The sequence below is a fragment of the Dermacentor silvarum genome, chromosome 10, assembly GCF_013339745.2.
Source record: "Dermacentor silvarum isolate Dsil-2018 chromosome 10, BIME_Dsil_1.4, whole genome shotgun sequence".
In the NCBI taxonomy this organism is placed as follows: Eukaryota; Metazoa; Arthropoda; class Arachnida; order Ixodida; family Ixodidae; genus Dermacentor; species Dermacentor silvarum.
The window spans coordinates 63,143,829-63,161,140 of NC_051163.1; the positions used below are offsets into that span (position 1 = coordinate 63,143,829).

Genomic DNA, 17,312 nt, shown 5'->3' on the forward strand with positions numbered 1-17,312 from the left:
CCCTGGCCACTAGCTCTACGTTGTAAATGGCAAAATAAACTTTCGCTTCATCATCTCATTTTGTGGACAAACATTTCATAGTTTGTTATTATGATGATGGGTCTAACACGCTTACTGGAACCGGGAAAGCTTGTATCTACCTGATGGCACCACAGCATTTTGAGTGTAACTTGGTCACAGAGTGTCACTAGTGTTGGCGGTACGCGTGTAGTGAGACCGTAGCCAATTTGCATGCATTATTGTAAGTGGCAGGCCTGCGTTCAAGCAAGCTCGCCGAAATTGTGACAAAATCACACACACGATTGCGGCAGCATGAAGAACACACACAGGACACTGATGTAATTTTCGATGTTTTTTACTACACTTTGTACGTTCAGCGGGGGCAGCCTGCACACAGTGCAAACGAGAACAGAATATGAATTAAGCTTCACAAGCCGGCACTTGCCTCGAAACACACTAACTCAAACATTGCTCTGCCACGGTGCGAGCTTTTTGAGTGTACAGCGAATCTGATAACCCCAGCCACGCGGATAACTTCGGATTACGATTGCAATGAAGCCCTATCGTGACCCAAAGTGGCTGAGTGACACCGGTATTAATAATGCCCTCAATGCTCTGAGTGCACGTGCCACAGACTATGAACCCAGCATGAGATGCTTGCAGACACTTGCGAATCATGTAGGCTAATTGAAAACAGGGCTATATCATAGCAGGGAGGGTGAATGAAAGCATAGCCACAAGAATCACCTACAATTCACAATCACAAGTGACTCGCTATGAGGCACACATGGCAGTCCAAGAAGTGATGTAGCCAGTACTAACACGCACAAGTGAGCATGCCATGTGCTGAACGAAAAGGACGTCGAGGACGGTTGCAATGAAATGTGCAAAGTAGGCCAACAAAACCGCTTGAAATGTTTGGTATGGCACAAAATATTGTACACATGATTACAACTGCAGCAAATTATAGGGTAATAGGAGAAATATTAGAAAAAAAATCTTCCTGGAATTTTTAAACTGAAGGGCTGCACAACACTGTGCGCCAACTTACAGGCATTAGTGAAGCCGCACTAACAATTCAGAAGATACGTGCCTGATGGACATCACTCCAGACATTCCCGAACACATACACACATAAAATATAACACATTGGTGTGTCCTGCCATCCCTTCTAAAGAAGAAGGAGACAGGAATTGAGATTCTAAAGGAGAAAAGAATTTTCATCCGAGTCATCTAAAAAAAAAAAAAAAACTCTGCAACAGTGTGATACGTACCCAAAACACTGGTCAAATTGCCCTACAATAAGCACGTTTCAGCTAGCTGACATAAGTTTTCACAATAATCATACTGAACTTCCTTCAATACAAACACAAAGAGACTTTGGATATCTATATATAACAATTGTGCATTCAATCTACAGCTAAATCAAGGTCTTGTCACTGTCGAGCTTATCAAAGATTCCAGTTCAACGGAATTTACGTTATGTGCTTTCAAACTACCTGCAGTAGAAAAGTTTCACACATCTAGAATGTGTGGTTACAAGCTATGATAATGCTTGTGACGAGGCTGTACACGAGCCATATCTACTGAACCGTGTTGAACTCATCAACACGCTGTGTTCATGCCACCTGTGGCACCTAGACAGAATTACTTTACAAAAGTGTAAACATCCACTCTTAAAGGCACAAGCGCAAGGCACAAAATGCGGCAGGCAAATTGATGCCACGACACAAGAGCAAATGTCTGCGACAGGTGTGTGTATATCACAAACACTAAAGGCGCATTCACACCGACGATTCGAAGAGGTCACGCAACCAAGTTGGTTGCCAAGAAACCAGTCACAAGTAGTCACAAATGGTTGCTTCGGTCGCAAGCGACTGTTTTGGATCAGTCATGCGATTGCAGTTGCAATGCTGCTGAACCAATCAGCGGCACAGGAACAGGAGATTTGCAAACACTGACGCTTGTTTTACGTGACGATGTCAGTGCGAGCAGATATGAACGGCATCAATCGCAAGAGGTTTCAGTGTGGCGATGGGAAAGTCGCACTTGCCGGTTTGTACATCAAATCACCGCCAGTCGCGATCCATCAAGTGGCCTCTCCAAGTAGTTGGTGTGAATGAGCCATAAGGATCCTGCTTGTCCGAACACAGGAAACGATCTCACACAAAGATTACTGTACTAAGAAGACACTTGTGCACATTATGACAAAAACATGTGAACAACTGACTGATTTAGGAGCTTGCACACATACCACTCACTGCAGTGTGCCAAACAAGGAACCTGCAGAAACTTGCAAACGTAGGACTATAAAACAGGGGCTCCAAAAATTACCAACCCACACTCCAGGACATCACTCCAGACATTCCCGAACACTGCTCAGGACAGCGGAAAGAGGAGGCAACAAAACACTGCTAATCATCACTCTGCCTCCGTGCCGATTCTAAGTGTTCCTAAAGCATCACGCAATCAGCCTAGCTCCACAGTGCTCTGTGAGAACAGCTTCTCAAGAAATAAATGCAAAAAAAAAAAACCAGCCCCTATTCACAGTATGTCATGGTATGCTTGAACACAAAGTAAATAGAAGGGAAAGAAAGTTCATGAGCTATCACTAAAGATCTCACGGTTGTACTGAAAGTAGTAGTCATTTTTTAAAAATATTCTTTTTTTTCCCCGTCACAAAGAATGGCAGGAATTATATGCCTCAATCAATCCATTGTTGACATAATACATGGATTCCTTTTGCTTGATTCTATTCCTTTCCCGTCATTCACAAGCGACCAATCTCACTGATAATGTGGGCGGAGGTCCTGCTTGGACCACTGACAAAGGACAAAAAATAGCACTGAAATAGCACTTATTATTACATCATTCTTATTACATCACTCATTATTACATCATTCATTATTACATCATTCTGGCCCATGTCTTACACTGGGATTAGATACTGGGTCACTTATTTTATTCGGAGCAGACTTGTATCTCCTGTGGTAGATATCACTACACGTCTGTTTCCATTAAAATAGATAACCTGGTATATATATATATATATATAATGTTTCGGCACATGCATAGAACAGAAGCAGCATGGTATAATGTAGCGATTCCTTCCGCACAATCTTATGTAACTCTTATCAGCAACCCTTCACGGCCCACTGATATCTTGTTCATAATGTGGGCAGAGCACTGCTCTGACCACTAATGAAGCCCATAAAGGAATGGCGTTGAAATAGAATAATTACATTATTTTGGCCCAGCACATCGAAAACTTGGTATCGTTAATTCGTTGCTTACAGTGGTCACATGTACAGATCTTTCATGGGTGTCATGAGACCAAGGCTGACTTTCCAGAGGTGCGAACGCCCTTAGAAATTTTCCCATCTGGTTCCAATTCTGGACGTAATGTCAAACGCATTTGACCCATCCTGACAAATTTTGACACTCAACAGAGAACTAGCATGAGCTTTTCGAATCCAATGGTGCAGGAACATGTAGCGTAAAAGAAACGTGTAAGCGGAGCACATCTAGATTGGTTAGCGTAATACACTGGTATGTACAAGCATCAGGAAGGCATTTGAACAAGCACGAACGCCTTGAGGTGCTGCATTTCTTACGTTGCACCACAACATTTACATTAGCATTGCTCGTTTAAAAAACGACCTTCGAAAGAGCCCTTTGACACTGAAGTGATTCTGTAGTTCCCTACAGGACGATCGACCCTTTATTGAAGCAGAAGTCGTGGGAGCCCGCTTTATTCAGCTCGGAAAGCCACATGACCTCTTCTAGGGTACCTGAAGGAGACAGACTTGAGTGCCTGGCTGTAGGTATGCTGCACCTAGTATAGTGCGCATGATTTATCTATACTCGCATCTCTCCTTTTAGCTCCCCCATCTCCCTCTTCACATGTAGGGTAGCAAACTATTAAATTCTAGGTAATCTCCCTGCATTTCCTTTCTTCACAATATCACCCTCTCTCTGTAGTTTCCTACACACCATCCAGGCTTATTTACAAAAATGCATTAATAACACAGCATCAGTAAAATAATGGAGAATAATTTGAAGGAAAAACGGCGATGAAAGGGATTAATAAAATGGCATTTTTCGTTTCCTAACTCGTTTTTTTATACGAGCACAGCGACATTGGGCATAGTCTGCAACCGGACTATATTTTCTCTATGAATGAGAAAACAGTTGTAAACGACAGAAATGAAATAAACGTTGAACCAGACTTTTGCGAGACTAGAAAAAGAATTAATGCATGCGGAAACACTATCTCCAGAAAAATCAGTGTTTTGGCAGGTGCAGTAAATGCATCGCTTTACCGGGGAGACAAAACCTTGTCGAAAGCAGGATGTCGTACAAAAGATAAAATATGAAAGGTGCAATAGGAAAGGCAATGAAAAAAAATAAAAGCATCATATTTGACAAGCAATGTAATATCCCCACTCCTCACAAGATAACTGTAGTTTATCCAGAATGGTATGGGCAATGCACGGAAAGCAACACATGTTGCTGATTAAGAATACATCGAGCAGCAGGAATGCTGCTTCAGACCGCCTCGGAACTGTAGTAGAAATAATTAACTTACCAGTTCTTGAACTGCTACAATTTCTACAAAATAGTTCAGAGCAGCACATTCTCAGTGTTGCGGTGTCATAGCTCTAAATTTATCCCAACTAGGGCTGCTACTGGTTTGGTTTTCAGCTGGTACAGACAGTTTTTTGTAGATGCCAACAGCTGCCAGTTCAACCTATACCAATCTGTCTTTATAGTCCTATTTGGATGATTAACAAATATATTGCGAGAACAATCATCGGTAGATTGAGTGCATTAGAAGGCAGAATAAAATGAGTACACTATACTTAGACATGAGCAACAATTTTGGTATAACTTCAACAGCTACACACTGCTTCTTAACAGTCCTCAATTAAATGTCTCGTATGCTGTGCATAAGTAATGCAACTTACTAGTTCTGCTGACTATTCAAGTTGCATTAAAAGTTACATTATTTTTGTTTAGTTTGAATGCATGGTGCCTGTTCAAAAGATAATCTAATGCCCTTCTCATTCGTACTCTTGTCTGCTCACAAACCACATGCCAGCTTTTCATTGTAGCAAAGGTGACAAAGCTAACCATAACACCTTTAGCTAGAAAATTTATCATTAGCCGCTTCCTTAACTTGGCATTGCATATTTTTTGCTAGCACTCCCAGCAAAAATATGCCTCACTTTGTTTTCAAGTCAAGGTGGCAGTAAATCAATGACCCTTGTAACATGCACCTGTACAGTGTGTAGAGGTAGGCCATACTGCAAAACACCTCTGCTGTGCTCCACATGCTGACTTACAGCTGGTGGTTCTTTACAGAAATGCTGGTAGCCATGATTTACTTTCATGGCCGAGTACGAAGCACATTACCTGCCAGCCTGCACCATACATATAGCACAGATGGATGTTGATACAGTGTACACTACAGCAATAATGAAATGAAATATGCAGGTAATTGGCTCCTTGCATGCTACTGGCAGTCTTAGGCAAGTCACCTCTTAATTTAACGTAACAGGACCAATGGGGCCCAATAAGAGGACTTCCTTCTAATCCTTCAGCCCTTTAAAGTGCGATTCGTTGTTCTGCAGTGCAAACTTCAGACAGCGGTAAAAAAAAAAAAAATGCTAGAAGGTAGATATCAGTCTGCCTAGAACAGCAGCTCCGACAGCAACCTTCAATTACACATTACGACGTGCACCATGCAATCCCTGCTGCTGCTTTTCAAGTCAGCTACAAGATATTCCATTCATGAATTTCACATACTGGCACTTATGTGAGAAAATGAAGCCCACTGGCTGCACATGGTTGCCTCTGGTAATCCTATGCCAGCATACCCATTTCATGTGTATGCAACCAGGTAATCGGGCGACAGAAAGTACATTACTAGAAAGGCATTACTATAGTTTGAGTGGGTCACCTCACTTCTTTTAAGCGTAAGCCATCAGCAACATCTGCTCCGTAATTAAACCAAGCCCTCTCGCAAGGCGGCGTCACGCTTAGCAGCATAACACTTCCATCGCAATGCCGCAAGAACAGCTCCAGTCTCCCCATAGAGATAGGACAGGTGCGCGTCCCACTGGTGACCAGATGAATGACAATGACTTGAAGCACAACCACAACATCTATGCACCTGGATGCTCAAAGCAGTGCAATGACACCAAACATTCCATGTGAGTTCAGCAGCTCGTGCATCACACCAGTCTGCCATTCACCTAATTACACAAAAGCCAGTCACATACTGCTCACAAGTGCTGGGCAAGAAACACTGGCTTCCGGTTTTTGCGCCAACTGACCAACAAGTCACTGTCGAAAGCTAATGGCCTGACGATCTGCTGGGGACAAGGCCACTGGGCAGCAACAGCCTGCAGGTCGCGAGTCTCTCAACCTGCGCCACATTGTGCACAGCTCATAAGCTCGTCACAGGAAATGGTTTTCCCAGCCTCGCCACCTCATCGTTGGATATTGCATCGTACGGTCCCGGCTTTCGTATCTGCCGCCTGTAGCTGCGAGGCGGGGGTGTACGCCGCCGTCTTCGCCGCATGATGTAGAAAAATCCCAGGCAGCACAGCACGAGAGAGGCGAGAACTGCCAGACAGACGCTGAGGATGATGATCCATGGCGGAGGTGCAGTGCCTGGAAGAGAAACACCCAAGATTTATTAGCGAATGAGAGAGAGCAACGTAGCAAGACTTGACATTGTTGACACTGAGATACTACATGGCAGACTCCATGAAGAAGGAGCTGCAACCCAGCGAACTGCATACAGTGAAGCTTGGATACTGCAAGCTCCTTTACAACGAGTCACGCTGTACGCCACACCAAAACTCTAGTTGTATCATCAATGTAAAGTGCCGGGTGTTTCTGGGGAGACCTTAAGTGATTATTAAACATAATGCAGCAGAGATTAGGAAACAAATTTTCTTCTGCAAGACGTCATTTGCTGCAACGTATACACAGCAGCTTGCTTGTGCTTGACGGTGGTTCTTCATTTTTTTCAGAATTACCAAGGCATGCAATGATGGCAAGCAATTTATTGAACGATATGATAATAAAATGTGATAATGTTGAAAAATTTAAGCACGGAGAAAACAGTGCTAAGTGCCTAACCGTCCCTGAAGTTGTTAAGAGTAAAAAGCATGGGTCACTGTGAACTGTGGAAGATACTGCTTTCTTGCACATTTGCTGCAGATGTTGGGCCTGAATAGCATTTTGAAACACCGCTTCTTACAGCTGAAGCAATGTGAAAATTACCCTCGTGCTTTTGCTGACCACACACAGAATCACTGGTTTAAAGAACAATGTGTGGCTACTTCCATGCGAGGTTATCTGGTGCAGAGTAGTTTCCTTTCCGCAGCCCAATTTTGCATTTGCGAAGTCCAAAAACTTTCTCGAGGATTCAAGTAACTAACTACACCAGACTGACAAACAGAATTAGCCATAAGTAAGCAAAACAAGAGCCTGTACACGTCTCGCAGACGTCGACGAAAACGCTTCGTGGTAAACATTTTCACACCTCTAAACCTGTGGCAACAGACAAAAGCAGCTGGGAAGATTCACTCACATGTTGGCGTCGTCAGCGGATCCCATATGCCTGTTGGCCTGCATATGAGCGTTGCAGGCCCCTGCAAGGTGTAGCCTTCGTCGCAGGTAAAGAAGACGGACGCGTTGATTCTGAAGCCGTCGCTGCTGAACAGCTTGCCGCTGGTTGGGCTTGACAGTGGGCTACATTCTGTCGGCGCAACGCGGCGCAGAAGGGCGCATTTTGCAAGGTGCAATGCAGTAGTGACAAGGAGGAGATGGGACATGAAGCACCAGAGCACGTGCAGAAGCCAGCAAGAATGCAGCCAAAACAGAAAACAGTGACGGCAAAGCCCGAGGACAATACAAAATCAAACAGCAAAGCCGCAATAAGATGGGGGGTAGAAGGCCGCAATGGAAACGGTGGTTTCAGGAGAGTTAACAGCAAAAGATGGCAGTCATGCGCAACAATATTTGTGCCCAGTGCAAGCAAGATGAAGACAAAAAACACGAAAGAAAGTAGGAACAAAAGCACATTTTAGTTTCAATCAAGTTAGCCAAGACAGGGTTGGCACGACACACATGATGAAAGGCACAGCCATTTGAGACAGAAGGAAAGAAAGTGGCAGATTTTTGTAGGTTGTTATCAACAACAGCGCAACGAAAGCAGCCCAAGCCAGGAAATAAAGAATATGCAGGTTTGGAACGAAAGGTACATTATATGTACGAATCCGGAAGGACAAATTTCGAGTAATGTGTATGGAAAAGAAGAGGGCAGTAAAGAAGAGACATGCGTATTGGCAGTGAACAAACGACAGGGCATGTGGATGAAAGAGGGGAAAGAAAAAAACAAAAAGGGGAAAAAACATAAAAAGTGTGTTAGGTGTGTGACCAGTGCAAATGCTTTGGCATAAGTGAACGCTCACAGATAATGTAAATGACAGGAACAAATTTCGACCAACACTGGTCTTGTCTTACTACATTTACGGATCTCCTCACCACACACACTACTCACCGATGAATCACATAAGCACAATAAAGAACACATTTTCATCATGTGACACATGACTGACATGGTCACAAATGTGGCAATGTAGCCACAAAGGCTAATGCATTAAAAAAGAAAGAAAGAAAGGATCGTATCTGATACTAACGTGTTGGTGGTGAAGGAGTACTAGCAGTTGTAGTTGGAGTAGTTGGTGGAGAACGGGGTGGAGGCGCTGGCGCTGGCGTTGCTATTGTTGGCAACAAAGAAACCAAGAGATAACACGACCAGTCAATACAATAACTTCAAGTATAGCAGAAAACCAGGCAGGAAAGGATTTGGGAAAAGGCAGGGTGACCAGAGAAAAATGGAAGAGTGAAACAGCAAGAAGGTTGGGTGAGAATTGATGGCGGTTGAAAAGGACACAAAATACACAACATCTAGTTAAATACCAAAAATGACTTCTACCTTGAAACTGCCCAGCATTAGTAGCAGGACTCATATCTTAAACTTCGCCTGCAGTCAAGAGACATGATGATGTATCGACACAGTCCTACTTTACATGAACACTTCTCACCTAAAGCCCACAAAAATAGCAGCAACCAAGAAAACCCAACAATGAAAGTTTCAACGAGATTCTGCTGCAGTTCCATTCAACCATGCACTGTCGAGACCGCAGTAGCATAATGCCAAGCACAAGATGCAGCATTGGTGCGTGAAGAGAGACTGTTTTGATCCAACACCCTTCTCAGCAATGCATTAAACAAAAGTTCCACAGACACTTAAAACATGGCTCTCAGAAAATACCACGAACAGACCAAGTAACCAATAAAGCTTGGATACATGGTTCCATTTCACAAAACGACTTAAGCAGGGCCATATTTTTTTATTTACTCCTTTTTCAATTATTATTGCTCTTCATAACTGGCTTGGAAGGGGCTCAAACACTGATGTGATCCCTATATAACGGCAATTGACCACTCGGCGTGTTGCATGGCAGCGTCCGAGCCAATCATGAAGACAGAAAAGAATGAAAAATGAAATAGATCATAATATGGCCCCAGTGCTCATTTATGCAGAGTCCACAGTAGCAATATCATTGGAAATCAGTTATTTTCTGTTTACTGTGCGTTGCAAGTTTAGAGTACTTTTACTTGACAGACATTGTAAAGCTACAAGCATATCTTTTCCCACCAAGTTAGCACCAAAAGAGAAATACCAAATCTGCTACTAAACTTGCAAGAACAAGCACACGCAGTTTAGTTCACTGTGTTCAGACGTCAAAAACCTTGAATTGGAAATGGCAGAGCCAAGTCAGAAGATTTGTCACAGAGCAATGTTATAACGCATATCACTGTTTGCAAACCCAAAGATACTGAAAGAAGCAGGAAAACACCACCCAGAAAGATACGCAACACAGATGCAGAAAGAGAACACAACGAGACGGAAGGCCCACAACAACATGCATCAGAATGCAACAACTCAAGCCAAGAGGGGGTCAGCCTAAACATGCAGGAATACCTTGTAAAAGAACAAGCTCACGATGGCAGCCGGCCTTAATAGCTGGCTAGCACTACTGTTAGCTATGTTTGGCTTTCCATGGGCACAAGATATGATCAGTGTGAGCTCACGAAGACAGTGGGGTATCTATCCACTGCAGTGCTAAAGTCAGACCATCACTGGTTGAAAGGTTGTTTACATCCTTTTCATTATTGTGTTACTTTTACACATGTATGCAATATCTTTAACAGTGCAGTATCTACACACTCCTGATACACACTTTTTCTACACACATCTGTACATTGTCTATTTTGTGTGCTCAACTGTGCCGTCTGTTGGTTCCACAACAAGTTGTTTTCCAGCTAATGCAAGGGGTTGTGTTTTACCCAATGTTACTGCTACTTGCATTACCAGTGTTACCTTTTTGGTGATGTTATTCATATTTCATGCTTAAGTGATTACAATATACATTTTCCTTAAATTTTTCTTGTTTGCTCGTTTTGCGCACAACGCTATGAAACAGGCAAGTTCTTGTGGTGTTGCCCGGTCTGGCATCACTGTCCTGTCTGCTCACCCACAAGCGCTTTGTGCAGGCAAGAAAATGATAAAAACAAAAGGAGTAACTAATCCACCCCATGAAGGCAATCCAAAAACAAGCCAACAAGCCAACAAAGGAATACAAGTCACCAGACAAGGAAACCACAGGATGGAGAAAAATGGGAGAGAACAAAGGGTGGGAGGCACTGCAGCTGGAAGGCCAGAGAGACACAGAGAGGCAATCGGAAATTGACAAACATTTTTGCTTTGTGTCCGTGCACAGTGGCGGGTCTGGATGCCACTTGAGGTCCTCGCCACACCCGGCAGCCCCTCGCTTGCCGTCGTCGCAGACGTAGATGATATGGGCCCCAACCCCGTAATCACCGTTGGTTTTAATTTCTCCGTATGGCAGTACTGGTGGCGGGCAACGCTCTGAAAGGTTTTCCATCAAAGCCAATGTGAAATGCCAACACCAGGGTCAAATGGCATTAACGCATAACGAATAAAACCGGAAGGTTAAAAAATAAAGAAAAGAAGAGCTCGGCTCTCATTCAACATTTCCATTCATGCTGCATGCAAGTGAATGTTGTGCAGCGCGAGCGATTTCCAGCATTCTCATCAGTTATGTAGAGGCAAACAACCGACAATAAAAACCACAAATATTTTGTCATTATCAGCGAAAAAGCCTTAATAGGGCTTTGCTGGCTGAAGTTTCATTTCAGCCTGCCGTGACTGTTAGCATCGATGAAGCAGATGAAGCAGAGCACAAAGCCTCAAGATGTGTGCACAAATCATGAAAAAAAAAAAAAAATAGTAATATCAAGCAGCAAACTCTACTTGTTACTTCCCGGTGTCCACAGATAATATAGTTATCTTTACAATTAATTCCACAGTGCTGCAAGGTATTGCCACCAGCAGTGCCGCCTCTCATCTACACCTCCATGATTTCGCTAATGGTACCACGGGTGGCCAGGTTAGGACTGTCGCGAGTATGAGATCACACCGTATCGGCGTGAGGCAGTGACTGTGTAGGACCGAATGGCACGAGGCATATGGCCATCAACAAGCAGTACCACGCACTGCCACTGAAGGGCTAGCTGGTGATTTGTAACAGTTATAAGCAGTGCACTAGAAAATACGGTGGACACAGAAAAAATGGAACACACACAAGCAAAAAAAAAACTTCATGTTTGTTCTCATTTTTTTTCTTCTGTGTCCATGTTTTTTTTAACCTTTTCAGTGCCACTGACGTGTCGGTACATTCTGCATTCTCTCCAGTCGGGTGCGCACAGTGACACGAAGGTGGAAATAGAAAACGAAGACAGGAATGTCAGGACCATACTAAAAGTGCATTTTTCATTATTTGCGCGATTTTCTTCAATTCTGAATAACCTTAAATAAACTGTTGTGTTTGTTTTATAATATCTAACAAAAAGACTCAAAACGATGTAGTGATTAAAGGATTTTTTTATATCCACTGTTCGCAAGTGTTATTTGGCACGTGATGGGCAACATTTAACATTCCTTTGTCTGAGAAGTTCTCATGCTAGCTCAATTCATTCAGAGCGCTTAAGAAAACAGCATCTGTTGTTTGAAGACTTCCGAATGAAAAGAAACACAACTAAGGCTATGCACAAAGCTCGTTCTAAATGCAAGATGCTTAGTTTTGTTTAGCTGGAGCGTAACATAGTTATAAATCTTGCAGCAGCTGGTTTCTTCACAACATTCTGCATGCTTTTTTTGTGTGCTAAGATATGGCTACAGGCTTCGCCCTTTGCTGGCCAACAATAGTTGATGCAAGCATCAGAGTGATACTGGGACTGTAATCCTTTTGCCCCTGTGCTTTTCATAACAAATGAAAACCATTCCAATTAGCATTTCTCACTAAATTTGCATCCCTGAAAAAGGGGGGAAAAAATTCACAATATAAAGAGAAGTTTTCCAAAGCTATAAACAAGTTATTGAGTAAAAATTTATGAAATGCATCATCGAAAGCTGGTAGTCAGTAGCGATGCCAAGTCAAAGCCATAAGTCTACGAGAGCATGGTTAGAGCTACGGCTGTCCTTGAAAGTATGGGGCACCATATTCTGCATCAGTAACTTTCATGCATAGAGATAATTGATTAGCTAAGCCAGCGGATGGAATGTCCATCACTCCCAGTGAGGTTCTGCCATTCCAGGCGTCAATGTCATACAAGAAGCATCCTCAAAAGTAATAAGAAATTAAAGCCCGAGTCCTCCAACGCAAGAGAACTTGAAAATCATGGCTGAAATCAATGCATCTCCTCAAAGATCATCCAGGAAACATGTACAAGGTGAGGTGATATAGGCGAGAATATTATTTTTCCACAGCTAAACTGCCCCTCTTCACGAGTGGTGCATTCTTTTTCCTTTAATTAATGTGTGTGCAAAGTAAATATTAGTATGAAGCCAACAGACAAGGAAACTAAGGATAGCATAGCGTAATAAAGTAAGGTGAAACGAAAGTGGACGAATTTTCGACTAACGAAAATCAAACCCCTCGGTTCGCCTTATTGTTCAAAGGAAATATTGTCTTTGTTGAGTGTGGCTGGAAGCCACACTCACTCTTCCCTTCAGCATGCACAGTATCTTATGTAAGGAATGAAATTATTAGGACACTCTTCATTCTGATTGCAGATGATGAGAATGTCAAAAATTCAACCGGGTGCAGTAGCATTATGGGCAATAAGTTGAGCCATATGTTTCTTTGCTGGCACCATCAATGTATCTATCGAGATTGCCCTCCACACCTTTCCATATTGAAATTCCTTGTTCGTGTTTGTAGCCAAAATCCAGCAAACAGTCACTCGTTCAAATGAGTAAGTTCCTCGGTAAAAATAAAATGAGCATTTGCCTAAGGTTTAAAGAAAAAGAGAGATAGATATTGGGACTAAAACATTGGACCCTCTCACGCTCCTCTTCATTGTGAACAAGAGATCTGTAGTGGCCCTGGAATGTCCAATATTTGTTTGTTTTTCTTTAAACCTTAGGCGAGTGATTGTTTTATTTTGACCATGCCCCACCTTCGCCTGACGCGTCGACTAATGGACTAGTCAGTCCTTTGTGCTCAATCTGTTTGTGGTGGCATTTTATTTGTCCAATGTCCAATGAAGTGTCGAGCACTTAGTGTAAAAGAAATGTTTCTAAAACATGTAGGTTGCATCACACGGAACCGTCAGCTCACCTGGTTAGTTTGTGCTTTCAGATTACGCTCAGTGACAACCTAAGAATTCCGTGCAGGCTTCGCCCACAAACCCGTACTCTATCTGGCCTCTGTTCCTCCAGAGATGCTTCGAAACATAATTCCCGAGAAACAGCTGTAACCAAAAAAGTGCCTCTGCAGTGATATCACAAAAGTGGGTGAACGTAATTGGTTGGCATTTCTAAATTAAATTGCGGAGTTTAATGTCCCAAAAGTGCACAGCGGGTTTCAAGGGAGGTCGCAGGGGAGGGCTGCATAGTAATGTTGACCACCACGGTTGCACCGAAAGCACACGTTTTCGCATTTTGCCCCCCGTTGGAATGCCCAAACTCGCGTCCTCCTCCTCAGCAGCAGCAAAACGCCATAGCTGCTGAGCCACTGTGGTTGGTTATAGCTGGCATTTCTAAAAAAAATTACGGCACATTTGCCACTGTATTCTTAGGTTGTCACCAAGAATAAATAGCACTGCGTGTCATTCAACAGATGCGGGCTTTCTCATTAATTGAAGCGCTAGACGAATTTCAACGCCTCTTTTCTGCACAGCTAATTTCGTTGGAACATTTCATGCACACCGAGAATGCACTCGTTCGCAGTGCCACAAGGCAGCCACATGCAGCACCGCCATACGACACAGACACCCACAAAGCACCCATGCTGTTAAGGCTCAACAAGAACTGCCGAGTATGTGTGAGCCACAGTAGCCATGTAACTCATCCCTTACCAACAATCACATTTGGAGTCCAATATTCCACATGTTTTCCACGACCTGCACATGACACATGCCGCCACAGCTCATTCCACACGGCCCACACAGCAGAGCAGCACAGCCCACCACACCACGCCGCACCACAGAGCTGGCTCAACGTGCCAGACGTACAGTCGCACTCGTAAGGTTGGAGACCATGGGAGTGTGTTGGCAAATTGCATGTGTGCACCGTCGGGCGGCGTGGTGCTTCCTGTCGAGAGTGTTGCAGTGTGCGTGTGCGTCCGTCCTTGTTCACTGATCTGCCCATTTGCTTGCTCCATTCACTGAAATTCGCGGTCACTGCCGCCGATAGTGCCGACGATGAAGCAGCGGCGTAGCCCAAGCTCAGCGCTATTTCCAAATTATAGAAGCGCCTGCTCGCACTGCCGGTATATTCATCTGACACACATTGACTACTTCAATGCTAGTAATAACAGAGCACTACTTTTTCACTTTCATTCCTGCATGCATTTCTGCTGCAGCCGTCTGGGCTACAAACACCGCTTGCACTTTCTGCAGAGCGGGCCGCTCCCTACACAAAGCACTGTCGTTGGCCGAACATCGTGATCAAAAAGCACTATTCACTGCACCCCATGTGCAGCGCAGCACTGCCAAGCATGGCATGAAATCCAAAAGAAAGGGTGCACGTGCGGTAACTAAAAGGAATAATGTCTTAGTTATTCTCACTGAAACAAATGAAAAACCCTAATTTACGTTTGCCACAGCTTCCATAACGGTTTCGTTTTTCTTTTTCCGACCAACAACAACAGTTTGTGCAGAAAGCGTCCCACTCTGCAGAAAGCACAAGGGGTATTTATTGCCCAGACAGCCTTGGCAGAAGCATCAGTAGTGCGAGCAAGCACTTCCACAATTTAGAGGAGGGGTCGAACTCGGCCTTCAGGAACCGTGTCTGCTGTGCAGCTGCTACGCCATCAGCACTACTATTGGCGGCGGTCACCGCCAATTCTGATGAACGGCATGCACATTAACTTCGAGCGAACAGACAATCAGGCCAGCCAGTAAGGACAGACGCATATGAGCATTGCAACATTCTCGACAACAGGTAGCAGACAGTGCACACATGTGATTTGCCATGCACTCCCGTGGTATCGAAACTTATGAGCACAACTGTACACCCTCAAAGAATATTATTCACAGTCAACTCTTTCTTGCTGTGACTGCTACTTTACTATACAAAGGGCTGAATATAAGTACATCTGAGCAGATGCAAGTGAGCATTTATTGCACCCATGAGAATACTAGCATGATATGTGTCAACACACATTGCAGGGCACATGCGTCATCTGTAGAGAATGCACGCACACAGAACAGTCCACATGGTTCGCCCTGAATTGGACAGTCAACTGCATTGAAATTACTGCTCAACAGTTTTAACAGCGAAGCTGTTTAAGCCAGCCGTAATTTGTGGTGCACATCAAGAAACTACTAAGAAATAAAATAAAATAAACTTTCTTGCCGAGGCAGGATTCGAACCCGCGTACCCACGGTCCCAAAGCGAGCGTCGTAACCACTAGGCTATACAGCCACGCTTGCAGAGCATGCGTTTATGCGAACCATATGATTGCATTCGAGCGCCGTCGTCTTCGTCCATAGCTGGCACATTCGTATGCTCGTGCACTGCGACGTGATGAGGTTTTGCACTCTATGAGAGCGAGAGAGAGACGCATTCACGGAGTGGATCTCCTGGAACGCGGTGTCGGCGTTGCAAGCTGCGCAATGCAATGCGCAGTGACAGCCGTAAGTCCGAGACGCGCAAAGAGAAATTATCATCATCATGAGTAATAAGATGAAAAGTTTGCACGCACTTCTGGAAAATGCTGGGCTACGATCGCCCAGCTTCGCTGATTCAAGCGTTGTACGGCTGAGTGCAAGGTTAAGCGTTTTTTTTTACAATGAGTGTAAATAAGACGTGTATTGTAAACCAGAGTCGGCTTCTTCAAATAAATGATCGCTGTGAGCTTTCAAATGTGCTAGGATGCAACATGAACCAGTAAGAGAACAGTTGCCAGCTTTAGTTGTCTTGGTTTTTAAACCAAGAGCTGATGCAAACGGCAGGGCGACTGCCAGTAGCAGCATGAGGCTAGATCTTCTACAAGTGCTATTTGTGCTGTTGACACACACACACACGCATATAAACTCGCACACATGCAAAACGCAGTCTGCTGCAGAAGCTCTGTGCAAAAGCCAACTTCATAAATGTGACATTTAAGATAACCAGAAAATTCAAAGCAAGCATGCTCGACATGGAGGTTGCAGGCAACCTCATCAGAATGAAAAAGCAATCGGCACCCACAATGCACTGCACACAACACACTTAATCAAACAAACAGTAGTTACGACAGAACATACAGCAGACGACACGCACAAGAGCTGACTCATAATCATAAAGTTTATTCATAAATTCTGGCATTCAAAATATTGCTAAAATATCCATAGATAACTCCACAATAAGGGCCAACCATCGTAATTACTCTATTAATGCGCACTTTTCTTCCTAGAAAACTTACTAAGAAATGACATGCCATTAGATTTCAGTATGAAACCAAAACTGCAACAGCGACAAGCTATTTTCATCGGCACTGAAAATTTCTGTAATCCAACCTAATCCAATCTGCACATTACTGTGGGGGCGTTTTACTCGACGCTGTCAAATTCCACCACGTTGTGAATTTGTTATCTTGTCATCTCTAATTGGCTTAGAAGGCGGCTACCCCTTTTCTCACTGGCTCAAAACACCG

The 17,312-nt window shown here is 43.7% G+C and overlaps 1 protein-coding gene across 2 annotated transcripts in view; it reads right to left on the minus strand.

Moving 5' to 3' along the window:
• Positions 1-339: 339 nt before the first annotated feature.
• Positions 340-17,312, minus strand: part of LOC119465847 (sushi, von Willebrand factor type A, EGF and pentraxin domain-containing protein 1) — a 35,345-nt gene continuing 18,372 nt past the window's right edge. Inside the window, exons 6-10 of one of the 2 annotated variants that reach the window (XM_037726322.2) lie at positions 14,530-14,574; positions 10,844-11,017; positions 8,718-8,798; positions 7,607-7,774; positions 340-6,678 (exon numbers count right to left, since the gene is read on the minus strand). In XM_037726322.2, the coding sequence (XP_037582250.1) occupies positions 6,452-6,678; positions 7,607-7,774; positions 8,718-8,798; positions 10,844-11,017; positions 14,530-14,574 (695 nt within the window). In that variant the 3' untranslated portion in view covers positions 340-6,451. The remainder of the gene's footprint in view (positions 6,679-7,606; positions 7,775-8,717; positions 8,799-10,843; positions 11,018-14,529; positions 14,575-17,312) is intronic. The other variant, XM_037726323.2, reaches the window with a different exon arrangement.